This window comes from Bactrocera neohumeralis, chromosome 4 (assembly GCF_024586455.1).
Source record: "Bactrocera neohumeralis isolate Rockhampton chromosome 4, APGP_CSIRO_Bneo_wtdbg2-racon-allhic-juicebox.fasta_v2, whole genome shotgun sequence".
In the NCBI taxonomy this organism is placed as follows: domain Eukaryota; kingdom Metazoa; phylum Arthropoda; class Insecta; order Diptera; family Tephritidae; genus Bactrocera; species Bactrocera neohumeralis.
Window position 1 is genome coordinate 9025495 of NC_065921.1, and position 14668 is coordinate 9040162.

Consider the following 14668-nt stretch of genomic DNA (forward strand, 5'->3'; position numbering starts at 1 on the left):
TATAATAAGAGCTCATTTGCATTCTTCCAGTTCATATTCCCGACATATCAAACCCATCAACTGCCACACAAACATTTTGACAAGGCGTCGAAAGCTCCTTTGGACAGAGACAGACACAAATGCACTCACTTCCATTCCGACTTTTGTGCATTCCCGTCCACTTAGGCGAGTGACGTACATTGCATTGCAATCTGTTCTTTGTTGTTCGCTTGGCGTAGGCGAAAATATTTCAAGAGAAATTGCGGCTTTCAATGGCTAACGCCGCATAATCGCTGCGCCAGCAACAGGGATGAAGGGGGAGCAAGAAAAATGAAAATCTTTCCGTTTGCAATACTGTCTGCTCTTTCAAGGATTACACAGGCACAATTACGTATAAATTCGCTTTTGTATTGCAAGTTGAAATTTTGTCATTTTGAGTCTTATTGCGAAGAGAAGACAGGAAAGCTTTACAAAATAGTTCACCGTTGCATAAAGCAATTGATATACATACATAGTTTTCTTTCTGGCAGCAAACAAAGCATGTGACACTAAGAATAATGTTTGTGCCCTTGAGAGTTATGTCAAGGTTTTCTAGAGAAAATTTCACTGATTGTATTGAATTCGTGCAATGGTTGTGTGCTGATTGTAGAAAGAGGAGGATTAAATTTTATTGTTACTTAATATAATTTTAACAAGATAGATTTAGTTTGCCACGCAGTTTTAAAACCCCAGAAGGAAAGGTCAACCCCATAAACTATATAAATGACGAGCTGAGTCCATTTTATCATGGCGATCAGTCAGCATAGAGACGCATCCATCAGTTTTCGAGATATTGATCGGAACCACATCGTTTTTTCCCGAATATCGGTCTACTATATGACATATATGCATAGTGTCATACAAACTGGCTGATCAAAATCAAACTTTTGTATGGAAAACTCCTTTATTTGACAGGGTATCTTCACGAAATTCGGTAAGAATTATGGTCAAAAGCAATGCTATAAGCTCCGAAGAAATTGTTCAGATCGGAACACTATAGCATATAGCTGTCATACAAACCTAATCATCGGAATCAAGTGCTTGTATGCAAAACTTTTTTATTAGTGAAGGATATTATAGCTACGGTTATTAATGTGTTAATTACACTTATTCTGCATTCTACAAAGAGTTTCCAAACATTTTTCTTCGTACCTTATAACTCTTCACATACAAGATAATATTTAATTTAGGACTGACCAACTGAAAATTGAAGGAAGAAATACAATTTGCAGTAGAAATTGAATCAAATCCTCGGATTCTTAACCTCAAAGGTTTTTTAAGTCGCCTATAGGTACTTGTTGAGTTTATTCGATACTCTTTTATCCTAAAATGGACGCAATATATGGTCTGAAGAACTTCAGTACACTATTTGCTTCAACAAACATCTCAATCATATTCTCATTCTAGGAGAAAAGACACATTACTGTTCTTTCTTCACTTTGCTAGCAGAAAATGGACACTTCTTGCATAAAAAAATAAAAATAAAAATTAAAAATTATGTGAAATTGTATTCGAATCAGCCAGAAGCGGTTCTTTCTGGCAACACAAACCCGAGTTTACGGCTACTTGTTTGTTTAGCTTCAAACTCTTACACAACCTTTTATTGAAACAAAACTTAGAAGCGCTGTTGAGCTTTAGTCCCTATTTACATCATCTTCAAAGAGAACAAAAAAGCCAAAGACTTGTTCATCAATCTCGTTAATCTCCCATATCCGAGCAATCATCTGCAATCATCATTAAACACTCATCAAAAATAATTTTTTAACCAAAAAAATCGCCAGACATTCAGAAAAAACCTAAAATCAAAAACCATTTAAAGCAATTTTAGATATTTGCATATAAATCGGCGTTCAATAATGCATCAATTACAATAAAAAAGTGCAAATCAAATTAAAAAGTAATAAGCGAGAAAAGCACACAACGCCACACACTTCCATTCGCTCGGCCACAGTCAATCGCGCTCGTGTGCATGTTACACCACTCGTTGATATGCAAATTACTTATCCGCATTCACTTTTCATATTAGCAAGCGGCAACAAAAAACAAATGGAAAAACACTCTCCCATTTGCTATGTTTCTCATGCGCGAGGTCAATAAACCTGGCCGGCGGCGGCGCAGCGTTGCGGTTGTGTCAGAATCGCCGCGCCGACCGTTTGATAAATCACGCAAACTGCACGGATTCCGCAACGCGGTCGACCGACATTGTCATAGCTACTTAAACGGCGCTACAACAAGCCGGCAGACAGACAAACTGCACCTCTGGCAATTGCGCCTAAGTAGGCATTATGTGCGTGTGTGTTTGTGTAGGCTTACTAGCGGCGAACGGCTTGATCTAAAATAGGCAATCGAATGGTAAACGCTTACAAATGCTATTCTCCGATGTGCAGCGTATGTATATTTGTATGTATATAATTGTAAGACACTCAGAATTTAAGCCCGGACAATATCAAACAAGTAGACCTAGCATAGAACAAACAGAAACGTTAACTTCGGCTGTACCGAAGGTGTAATACCCTTCATAGGTGTATTTTTAGTCACTAACGGGTGATCCAACTAGAGGTACATTTTTCAATAGCCTTTTTTATAGACCGCGTCCAGCACGCCGTCAAGAAAATATAGCAGCCGTAACTGAGAGTGTACACGAAGACCGTGGAGAGTCAATTCGGCGCCGTTCGCAGCAACTCGAACTGACGACTTTACTTCGAGATCTTAAATTGAAACGGCTTGTGCAAAAACTAAAGATGCCCGACCTTTCCAAGCGACATCGCTTCGCTCTATGAGTTCTTGAAAAGTTCCAAGAAGATCCGACGTTTTCGAGACAAATTTTGTTCAGAGATGAGACCCATTTCTGGTTCAATCGGTATGTAAACAAGCAAAATTGCCGCATTTGGGGCGAAGACCAACCCAAAGCGATTCAAGAGAGTGGAATCATCGGTAAATATTTCTTCAAAAATGATACTTGTGAGAACGTAACCGTCAATGGCGACCATTATTGCGTCATGATAAACGCCTATTTGATGCCTGGAATTCAAGCTCGTGATCTCAGCAACATTTGGTTTCAACAAAACGGCGCTACTTCCCACACAATGGATTTATTGAGACCTCACTTCGGTATGCAGATAATTTCACGTTTTCGGCCGGTCGATTGACCATCAAGATCGTGTGATATCACACCTTTAGACTTTTTCCTGTGGGGATATGTAAAGCCTAAAGTCTATGCGATGTAGATAGACCATTTGAGACCAATATTTGGAAAAGATAATCTTCAAAAAATAAATGTCAAAGAATGTTCTTTCGAATGATAATAAATGGTTCTAATTAAATCTGAAGTTTCCGTGTTTTTTCTTTTAAAAAGCAGGGAACCTCGAAATGGATCACCCTTTATATATACCTAAAATTAAATCTAAAAATAATGCCGGCCTAGGGCGGTCTCGAGATAGTTAAAATTTATACAGAGATTACAGCGTTACCGTGAACTTAAGCTATGCCAAATTTTCGGTAGATATCTCGTCAACTAAAAATGTTTTCCATACAAAAACTTGATTTTAATCGTGCTATATATAGTATATACTATAGTAGTCCGATATTGGCGCTTCTGGCAAACGAACCGCCAGATTTTCGGGAGAAAAGGACTTAATTTCGGATCGATATCTCAAAAACTGAGCGACAATTTATGTATTTGTATAATTTTAGAGTCTCCCACATTGCCTTCTGGGTGTTCTTCGTAATAAACTTAATTTCGCTTCCATACTCAGGGTATAAGAAATGCTCTCTAAATCATTTGAGCTTCTAAATAAAGTCATTGTGTGTTTGTATGTAACTATAAAATATTGTATGTATGTATATATGTAGATATGCAAATTACAATCGCCACTATCGTGACAGGCAACTGTGCTAATGCTCGTATAATTTACAGCTATAATGTCAGCAATTACAACCTCAATGCATTTTTCATTTGCCCACCACCCAATGATCCAATATTCATTGCACTCAAGCATTTAAATTGTTTTGGTAGACGGAGGCAAAATACTCAACAACAACTTACGATTACGTCGGCTTTAGCTGAGGTTGCAGAGTGTTGAGATTTTAGAAGTAGAAAAAAAGAGGAATAAAAAAAAACAACTTTTCCTCGATTTGTATTATGAATAGATCAAGTAAAAGCGTTCTAATTTGACTTAGTTTTATTCAACTATTTGTTGCTTTTGACATATGTACATCGAATCTGCTCGAGTTGAGTTACCAAATGTTGACTGAAACAACTATAGCTTCAAAAAAGTACAAAAAACATCTTGAAGTAGTTGTTGGGTAGTCGATACGGCAATTTTTTGTATTTTTTTACATTTTTTAATTTTTTTTTTACAATTTTTAATTTTTTTTTTTACAATTTTTAATTTTTTTTTTCAATTTTTAATCTTTTTTTTTACAATTTTTAATTTTTTTTTTACAATTTTTAATTTTTTTTTTTAATTTTTAATTTTTTTACAAGTTTTTATCTTTTTTAACATTTTTTTTAGTACAACTAAGTACACCGCTTAAACCAAACAGCTGAGTCATAAAAGCAATTAAAACCTTTTTTTGGTGTTGCCGTATATTTATTGCCAAAAAGTGTACAACATTTAGCGAATATTACGACCTCCATACATACGCAAGCGCATACATAAAGACGAATCCGAATTTTCAGCTCTACTTTTACACTTTTTTGCGTTGTGTGTTGCCTACCGCAAGGCGCCCATGCAAGTTTGGTAGCAAATCGCACACACAATGCCATGCACACATACAGAACTAATTGCATTTTAGCCTTTGTGGCACTATTTGTTATTGGCTTTTATTGCATTTGTGCGCCAATGTCGTTATTGGCTTCGGCTATAGCACCCTTGTTTGTTGCATTCGTTTTTCCTTTGTTCTCGCTCGTTGCATTCGCTAGCAGTCACTTATGCTTTAGGTGCAATAAACGTCCTTGCGCTGATTTTCAGTGGCATTACAAGTTAGCTGTGCTTCATTGTTGCTGTTGTTGTCATGTTTCAACTATTTGTAAATGTACAACGATTAAATTACTTTGGCGCGACAGTGTTGGCAATAAAAATGGAAGAGGTTTAGGTGTGTAAGTTAAATTGGGGATTTTGAAGCCGGTTTGAAATAAAAACTTTTGTAAAAAGTTTAAGTAGAAATGAAATTTATTGGCTTACTTTGATTAAGCCTCGAATTAAAGTCGGGATAACTCGTTTTCTGGAAGTCTGACAGGATTTATGAATCCGCTACAACAATAACAACAACCGAACAAAGGACTTCCACGACCGTCGGGTCTATGTGTTCTGATCGGATTGGTTAATGTTTTGGGTATAAAGAGTGTCAATTCTATGCTTGACAAACTAGCTGAGATCTCAACTTGCATAAAACGCATCGTTTTTGGTGACGAGTGGTAAGTTGAGGCTGTCAAACAATCTAGCGAATGGCGCTACAAAAAACTCAAACTACGACCAGTCGAGACTTATATATAAGAAGGGTAAAGAAAATTGAAATAATCTTTGAATTGTTTGTATTGGCTCAGGAGCCTATATTAGAGGCGCGATAGTAAAGATTTGTATGCAAATAAGTACTTTTTTTGGTCAGTCCGGGTCAAATTTGATCGTATGGTATTATCATATTATGCATTTTTCGGGGTGAAAATTTAAACGACTAATTTTTCGTAGTCTGCAAGGTGATAATTTTTGAAAATTATTATTGATCTTTATCCATAGTATAAGCAAGTAAGCTATGGTGGTCTCTTAATTGATCAAAAATTACGGCGAAACGCTATTCGGATACAACGCAATGCTCTTATGAAAAATAGATACATAACATACTTATATTCGACTAGTTTCTCAAGTTAAACGTACAACGTAGCCGCGCCTCTCTATTGGAATTTAGAAGAGGTTCCCGATTTTTATGAGACTAACATATCGGCGTATGCTTTTAATAGGTCTTCTGTGATGCACAATATTTTTTATTTCACACACAGATATGTATGTATATATTCGTAGCATTCACTGTTCGCCTATGCAACTAAAGCGCCTTGCTACTTGCTGTCTCACCATAAAACAGAACATCTAGAAACAAACTGAAATGCAGCAAACTGGTTTTCTAATATTGTCCAATCAGCTGTGTAAATTTAATTTTTAAACAAAAAACGAGCTTTATTCTATGCCTCCACCACAAAGCACGTTCAACCCAGCAGTACAGCTGTTTCTTATTTACTTTTATTGTTTGTTTTGTTCCACTTTTGCAGCGACACAGTGGCGTCGCGCTGTTAACACCGCTCAGCCGCTAATCGTGGGCGTTAAATTGCATAAATAAATAAAACACGATTATCTTTGTAATGGAATGGCGTGCGAGTTGCAATGCAGCGCCAAATAGCTTTGGCCACAAAATGCGGCAACGCTGCAACACAGCACAGGTCAATGCACGGGAATCGCCTTAGACGAAATGCCAAGGCAATCCCGCGGCGAAATGTTGGCTAGCGCTGTCACATGATCTATTAGCGAGCAAAAACAAAAAAAAATACAACCAAAGAAGTAAATAAGCAACAAAAAAATAAGACAAAGAAATATAATTTACTGCAATTATGCGCCTTTATGTATGTATGTGTGTGTGTGTGTGTGGCTTTATGTTGGCATTTCAGCTTCGTCGGCGCTGGCACGTAGTCACTTTAGTTTCATTCAAGCGCAGCCGCCGCTATTGGGTTTATAGCCGACTGTGCGGCTGGCTAATGAGGCAGCTAGACAAAGTGGCACACTCGCAGCTCTTTTATGTTTGCCCGTTAATTAACTACCAACAAACAAACCAAACAGAAATGGAAGTGAAACACGGAGTTGTTTGGCAAGATAAGAGATTTCTGAAATTTAGCTGTCATGTGATCGCTTGTATAGTGCAAGCGTCTGTTTTTTATGGGCTATTTTTATGTTTAGTCATTCACTGAATTCTTCGCCAGCTCGCTTAGTCGGTCGCTAGCTTATCGGCGCTGCGGGTCCGGGTTTGCCAGACGACGGAATGAATGGGGAAACCAACAAATGGCGCCACTAATTATTATTATTATTTTATTACTGCATATATGCAGACATTTGTGCATATTTGAGGTTAAAAATTTTCATTGGAATTTTCAAAAATATTCTATATATTTTTTTAATATTTGTAACATAATGGTTGACTGTTGAACAGCTTCTTATGAAAAGCTTTATCAGGTATAGGATATAATGGAAGGTTTTTTATAATTTAAGCATATTTTTAATATGCAAAAAAGTCATTAATTTTTGACCTGAGCATTTCGACTTAATATCGCTTATTTTTACTTACCTACTTTTGAAGCGAAAATTCTCAGGTCTAAATATCTTTTTTACAGCTCCGACAGGCCTTTTCTATGCTGAAATATCTACTTTCAAAGCTCTTTGCTTTGAGTTTCTGCACTTTTAACCACTTTCGAAGGCTTTTCTGCAGAGAACTATATTAAGAAATTCCATATTGGACATATTTAGATAGATTTATGATTTTTTCATAACCTCATTCAGATAATATTACATTTGCTTATTGCATTCATTCATTAAACCGTTTGTTCATTGCTCACATGATATCTGGTAATGAGCCATTCATCATTCATCCGCCGATCGCAATCGCAATAATTAAGAAAACCAGTTAATATGAAAAAAAAGTCAAACATTAAAATCTTTCAACGTGACATGCACTTCTACAGCCAGAAACTTCCTCAACAAGTGCAGCGAGCACTGTGTTTGTGTGCATGTCAAGGACAAGAAAAAATTAGCTGCTCATGTGATGCGATCACTTGTTGCTGAGAGCCAATAATGAAGGCTACGCTCATTTGTGTTTGCCGATGTGCAAACAAGTGGTCTGTTACTGACCCGAGCAATAACGGAAAACAGTAAAAACAGTAAGAGTGTGGCATAAATAGTTAGCACCTGTGCTCTAGAAGAAGCGCACTGGAGATCACAGTAAAGATACTTTTATTTTTTTATTTATGTGATTATTTATTTTATATTTGCTTTCTATGTAGGCTATATTATATTCGGAAAACCGAAAACCTGCGCTTAACACGCTCCAGCTAATGAGCTTTTGTCTAGTAAGATAAGTTTACAAAATGTTTTTCAGTTTATGCAGCTTCACAATACAACAAGTGTAACTCATGCCGGAAATTTTGCTTTTTGCTGATCTGGCTGTTATTGAAAAAGCTATGTTTGAAATAAAGCAAATTTTTTTAATTACTTGCTTTTGTTTTACGCGGGGTGCGCCAGTTAGTGTTAGTATTTTTGGAAAATTTGCATAAGTTTAGATATTTACATATTCAATTTCACAATTCATGTATTTGTATACAAACGAAGAGCAAGTTACGAAATTTCACTAGTAGCTCTTCCTAAAAGTGTTTAAAAAGTCCACTAAAGAAATGAAGATAGGCAATTTATACAAAGAAATCCAAGGACAACGCTGCCAAGAGAATCTACCTAAAACGTTATTCGTTTTTATTCTCTTATTACTTAAATTGACCTTGTGTTTTACTTCTATTTGAGAGAAGCAACCTTGATCCCTGGACAAGCAAAATATACATCTATCGGCATGTATGTATGTATGTATATTAGGAACAACCCTATACTGTTGCGCAACACAAACACATGCTAACGTTCTTGCATCAAGAATCACAATCACTCTTGTTCTTGCATAAATATACATAAGTATGTACATACATATTAGCATATGGTGTCATCGGTGTGGAATGCAGTTTTAGAAAACTGATGAAATATGTCAAGGTTATTCATTTGAACAGGACATCTCACCTTTTTAGTAATATGCTATTATACACAATGCTATCAAATTTCATGGATATTGTCGAAATTAGCTGCACAATAGGAAGCAACATGATTGTACCAGAATATTCCATATGGCGATTTCACCGTATTGCACAATTAATTTAGCTTTGCATTACTTACCTAAGAACTGTGCAGTTGATTCGTTTATTTGTGGCTGAATTTGCCAAACGAAATGCAAGAAGAATCTGCAAAACGTGTAATAAATTATTAAAAACTTTGGGTTTAATACGCTCACTGCGGCTTTGCAGCTATAGAAAGAGCCGCTGCCGAACAGTTTATTTATTATACACGGTTCAACTACATTCAACGATTTAGTACTAATTTAAATCATTGACCGCGATTCCGCATCTTTATTTGTACATTATTCTATTTATGCACTTGTAAAGGCTAAAACATTTATTTTATATTTTTTCATAGAATACACATTTATTGGCACTTATAACATGCACATAGATATTGAAATTGTACCGAATGGATATAAACAGAAATGCATTGCAAGCAGAGTTGCCGCTGCAAGTTTTTATGCAAATTGGATAGAGCTTTTTGCTTTTTACATAAATGAATGACACATATATTTTAAAATGCAAGTACTAAATTTACTTGGAACTATAAATATATATTTCTTAAACTAAATTAATTCAAATTTTCTTTGAGTAAAATTTAAAATCAATAGATTAAGTGTTAATAACATTTTTGGAGCAAATTTAGGGTCATAATGCAGGTTGGACTTGGCAATACTAGGTGGATGGATAAAGAAGAATAACAAAAAAAATATTATAATATACGTTCTCTGATATGTACATAAACTGCATGTTTGTTTTATCTTGACATTCCATGTGTTAGAGTACAGTGCAAGAGAATTTAAGAGAAATCTTATTGGAATATTGCGAAACCAATTACATTGTAGCAAACAAAACTTGTTTATGAAATCGTATTTTTATACATATATTTAATGTAATATATTTTCATAGAATATATGAAATATTAAAAAATTAAAATTATTTTTACATATTGGGAGCAAATACTTTTATAATTGCTTTTTAGAAATGTTTTAGATGCTAAATATTTTACAAGTACTTCAACAACTGAATTTCCAACTGGGCCGACGAGATAAAACATAAACATAAACAATAAATTGGACACAGGGTTGCACGTGTTAACCACTTTGAAAATAAAGGATTACTTTTAGCTACTGCTATTATTTTATTTCTTGGTGCATATAATTTTAAATAAATTTTCTATTATCAAATAATTTAACAACAAAATAATGTTATTTTCAAAATGAAAATGAGTAATCAGTTTAAAAATCTGAACAAGAGCGCAGAATAACTGTGTATTGACATTCCATCGCATAGATGTCGCCTAAACCACTTAGAATATAGCTGAAAGCAAATAATTTTTTCAAACTGCAAATAAAGTAACTACAGCACAGAAAATTATTAAATTAAACTAAATTAGAAAAAAATGTGAAAAGTGTATTTGTTGTTTTAATTGAAAAGCAAAACATTTCGATAATGGCGTTTTTGTGTCCCGTGCGCATGCGGCGTGATAAAAAGAAAGGTAAACTCTCTTAACAAATTCGGCTTTTACTGAAGAGCGTAAACAAAACTAAAAAACTAAAAAAGAAAAAGTTGAAACAGCAACTTACATACAAATTAATAATTAAAATTTCTTCAGCAATAGATACTAAAAAAAATAATTTACTTGCTTCAAAAAGTTTCTTCATCTGTGTGTAGTTAAAACAAAAGACTTAAGTTGCATACTTGTTTTGTTTTTGTTTTATTTTTCCACAAAATTGTTTTGTGCTAGTAATTATTTTAATATTTAATTTGTTTAAGCCACCAACGCCAATATAGAACGTGATTTACCCATTCCTGGTGTTGGCTTAGGCCGCATAACCGGTTCGTCCAGCATCGAAACATTAGTACGCGTTGGCATTGAGAAGGAGCACGGTCTCAGTCCAGACTCAAAAATGGTTGTTTTGCACGACTTTACTCCCTGTGTGGATGATGAACTTGAAGTGAAGCGTGGCCAAATAGTCAACATTTTATATCGTGAGAACGACTGGGTTTACGTAATTGGTCAGGACACGCGACAGGAAGGCTTCATACCATACTCATACTGTGCGCCGTACAATACACAACTGGCAGATCTTGCTATTAAGAAAAAACTACCACGCGATCAAAATGTCAACGTACAAGAGCATAATCAGGAGAATATGCCACTTTTGGGCGCCGAGAGTAAGATGGAATTAATTGACGATGTAAGTGCTGTCAACGCCGTCGTAAATGGTAGTAATAGTGGTGGTGGTGGTGGTGTTGTGTCTAGCTGTGGTGGCACCAACGCTAATGCAGGAAATATTGGTGCACCACCAAAAAATTCCGAAGTGAATCTATTGCTAGAACCGGAGTGCACACCATTCCATAAAGAACCCAGCGGCCGTTATATTGTGCTCTATACATTCATAGCACGCGATGAAAATGATTTATCTGTGGAACGTGGCGAATTTGTTACAGTTTTGAATCGTGAAGATCCCGATTGGTTTTGGATTGTGCGCAGTGATGGCCAAGAAGGTTTCATACCGTCCGCTTTTGTCTTTCCAGCGGAAAGTGTGCTGCAAACACAACAGAAAATGTTGAATGTCTGCGGCACAGTACAAGATACGGCTGCTTTGATTGGTGGCGCCAACAACAATAACAATGCCGTACACAAATCACAAACGCAATTAAATTTAGAGCTTACTGCGGCCAATTTGAATAGCAATTTAACATCGTTGGGTCAAACGCTAACCACATCGGCAGCACAACTGGATGCAACATGCATTAGTAACTTGCAACAACAAAATGCAGCACAGCATCAGCAGCAGCAACAGCAAATTGGTGGCATTAGCGCAGATGATCTGCGTTACCATGGCACTGAGCTGGTGATGCTTTACGATTATAAGGTAAACGTTTTACGAATAACTATAAACTGTAATTGTATAATCATTTAATATGTGTGTGTTTTTGTAGGCGCAAGCGCCAGATGATTTGAATGTGCGCAGAGGCGACTGGATTTATGCAGATCTAAATAATCAAACGGTGGATGGTTGGCTGTGGGCCTACGCTCCAAAAACGAGGAAATATGGTTTTATACCGAAGGCATACGCACGACCACCGGCCATGACTAGCCTTTAAAATTATCCAAAAATTTGTCAATTACTGTCTTCCGCTTGCCTACAATAAATGCCTTAAAACTAGCATAAGTAAATTAAAGCAAACACGCCACTTTCTGCGGTTTAGTTATTATTTTATTGTTTCTAAGTATCTTTATAAGGAAAGCAAGTGTATTTTAATTGAAAACATTATTATTGCATTTAACATTTATAGCTCTTTAGCAAAATCACGCTAATAAACGATGTTAAAATAAGGAAAATAATCGAATATATATGCTATTTTAACTATACATTACACACATTGCTTTTTGTTTTGTTTGAAAAATGTGTTGTTTAAAAATATTGTGTACTTTACTATAATATCGATTTTAAAACTAAAGCACTTCCTGTTTAACATGACAAAATGTAGACTAAACTATTAAAAATACCACACAGTTCGAGAACGGAAATAGTTAAGCGTTATTGGAACGCAAATTGCATTTTGAGTAGCGTCTGATTTTATCCAAATGAAAATAATTAAATTTAATCTAGTTGTTAAGAAATTCGAACTTTGCCCGAAGTTTTATTTTGCAATTATTGCAGCAGAATATCTTCTCTTTCAATTATTAAATGTTTTCCTAATTGTCGACAGCTATGCTTTGCATAACACAAACAATCAATTAAACTTAATATCTTACGTGGTAATTATTTGTGTGAGATGTGTTGTACCTATTTTAGGGAGCACTTTGCTCCGCAGCAGCGCACTGCGCACAATTGGTGGATGCGTCTCTGCAAAAAAAGAGCATTAGCATTTTGTTAAATAACTTGTATAAGATAAATATATCATTACTTGATTGCATTTTTTAGCTGCTCTTTTTCCGCAATTTCGTCCCTTAGCTTTTGTTGTAAACTTAATATCAATTCGTTTTTGCTATTTATTTGCACTTTTAAATGTGCTATCGTTTCTTCTTGTGCTTCAAAAATTGCCTAAAATTAAAAAATACTTTTAAAAGGAAAGCAGTACTCTTATCAATTATATTAACCCTACCCTGCACTCCTCCATAGATTCAGAGTATGACGGCGGTTCATCTAGACAAAAGAATTCGCGCACCAATTTACATTTTCTTAACTCCTCCTTGGCCATTATGGAATTGACAAATATTTGTAGACCCTGTACACGATTGTCCAGGAAGACGGCATTGAAATTGTCACCAAATATTTTTTTGCGTGGCAACAACAGCACAACATTTGGAAACAGCTGTTTAAGTTTCGTATTCAAACGCACGAAATCTGTGTAGCGTCGCAGCACTAACCAACAATCATTGGTCATTGGATTTTCTACACGCAATTTGTACACAGTAAAACGCGCACGTTCCTCCATTACCTCATAACCGATTATGGGCACACGCATCACAGTGTTCGGCTCATTTGTGGCAGGGTTATTTGATGACAGTGTTAATACACTGCTGGACATTGCACTAGTGCGTTGCGAAAAGTTCGTACTCGAATTTAAACTACATTCGCTCATACGTCGGCTTGTTGGTGAAAGTGTGATGTCATACGTGCCGGTATTGGCGGCGTAAGCTGACTGTGAGAGGTCACGATGTGAGCGCGCACCGGACAACATATTGCCTGTGGTACTGATTGTTGGATGATGTAGCGAACCAATAGGTTTGGAAATATTTGTACGCAATGTTGTAGGTGGTGTTGGAGTTGTATCACTTGATATAGATGTGGTTTGACTTCCGTCTTGGTAGCTATGCGAAGAAATGGATTCTAAACAAACCTCTGATTTAGCACCAATTAAGCCACGACCAGTAGTGTCTGCTGCATTACCCGTACAACTTTTCAACAATGCACTCAAATCACCATCTGATTTGGTGCGTACCACATGCGCGAAGCTTTCAACCGTATCGTTGTCCGCACTGTGCGGATGACGTAGTTCCGGGCTGGAGTGTGCGGCGCGATCGAGTAAGGTGTGTTGATTCTGTAGATTGCGTAGTGAATGTAGACTACTTGATTGTTTAAAAATGGCAGTATTGTTAGGCTTCAAGATATTGTTACTGTTGTTAGCACCACTTGCCGTTAATAGCGGCTTGCGTTGTTGTGGAGATGTATTGGATTTCTTAAAGAGCGTTTGGCGTGCGCCAGTTGATGAAGTTTGCTGATTTTCACGTTTCTTAATTGCACGTAGAGACATTGCAGTTGGTTGACGTTTTTTGTGCTGGAATGTGTTTGAACAGGGAGGTAGTGCGTTGGGAATATAGACAAATATTTGCCATTTGCGAAAACATCACAACGATTCTGCTTTGCAAACAGCGTGAGAACAAATTATATTAATCTTCTTTTATCAAACGTATCACAATAAAGATCACGTACAAAAAGTATACGTTTACTACAAACAAATCAACAAAGGAAAACTTGGAAAACAACGGCAATGTACTCCACAAATTCCGTCAGCAAAATTTTGTATTCTGTTATTTCTGCTTTGATGCGCTATTCTAAATTAAGGCGTGTGCTGCGTTTGCATATTTGATAAAAAGAAAGGTGAAATAGTGCAGTGAGAGATAATGCTCGGAAAACAGAGAAGTGGTGAAAATTCATCATTCGCTGTAAGAAAAATAAAATGATCTATAATATACAGGATAATATTAGGAGCGCGTTATAA

At 36.1% G+C, this 14668-nt stretch overlaps 3 protein-coding genes across 3 annotated transcripts in view; 1 reads left to right on the forward strand and 2 right to left on the reverse strand.

Moving 5' to 3' along the window:
* LOC126756880 (protein FAM13A) overlaps positions 1-9300 on the reverse strand; it is a 101740-nt gene extending 92440 nt beyond the window's left edge. The window contains exon 1 of the mRNA XM_050470369.1: positions 8988-9300. The gene's annotated coding sequence lies outside the window, so the exon portion shown is untranslated. The remainder of the gene's footprint in view (positions 1-8987) is intronic.
* Positions 9301-10243: 943 nt separating this feature from the next.
* On the forward strand, positions 10244-12289 carry LOC126756377 (SH3 domain-containing protein Dlish). The gene is made up of 3 exons (XM_050469406.1): positions 10244-10427; positions 10706-11811; positions 11879-12289. The coding sequence occupies exons 1-3, from the start codon at positions 10382-10384 to the stop codon at positions 12041-12043; spliced, it is 1317 nt and encodes a 438-aa protein (XP_050325363.1). The 5' UTR covers positions 10244-10381; the 3' UTR covers positions 12044-12289.
* A 145-nt stretch (positions 12290-12434) lies between these two features.
* On the reverse strand, positions 12435-14501 carry LOC126756375 (sorting nexin-16). Its single transcript, XM_050469404.1, has 3 exons — positions 13049-14501; positions 12851-12987; positions 12435-12789 (listed from the first exon to the last, which is right to left on the reverse strand). The coding sequence occupies exons 1-3, from the start codon at positions 14198-14200 to the stop codon at positions 12735-12737; spliced, it is 1344 nt and encodes a 447-aa protein (XP_050325361.1). The 5' UTR covers positions 14201-14501; the 3' UTR covers positions 12435-12734.
* Between the last annotated feature and the right edge of the window lie 167 nt (positions 14502-14668).

Bases quoted from the DNA above. Each gene is read 5' to 3' on its own strand.
- LOC126756377 (XM_050469406.1), top strand. From the start codon at position 10,382: ATGGCGTTTTTGTGTCCCGTGCGCATGCGGCGTGATAAAAAGAAAG. The intron at 10,428-10,705 runs GTAAACTCTCTT...AATTTGTTTAAG, and splicing joins GCGGCGTGATAAAAAGAAAG to CCACCAACGCCAATATAGAA. The intron at 11,812-11,878 runs GTAAACGTTTTA...GTGTTTTTGTAG, and splicing joins TGATGCTTTACGATTATAAG to GCGCAAGCGCCAGATGATTT.
- LOC126756375 (XM_050469404.1), bottom strand. From the start codon at position 14,200: ATGTCTCTACGTGCAATTAAGAAACGTGAAAATCAGCAAACTTCATCA. The intron at 12,988-13,048 runs GTAGGGTTAATA...TTTTAATTTTAG, and splicing joins AATCTATGGAGGAGTGCAGG to GCAATTTTTGAAGCACAAGA. The intron at 12,790-12,850 runs GTAATGATATAT...CTTTTTTTGCAG, and splicing joins CAGCTAAAAAATGCAATCAA to AGACGCATCCACCAATTGTG.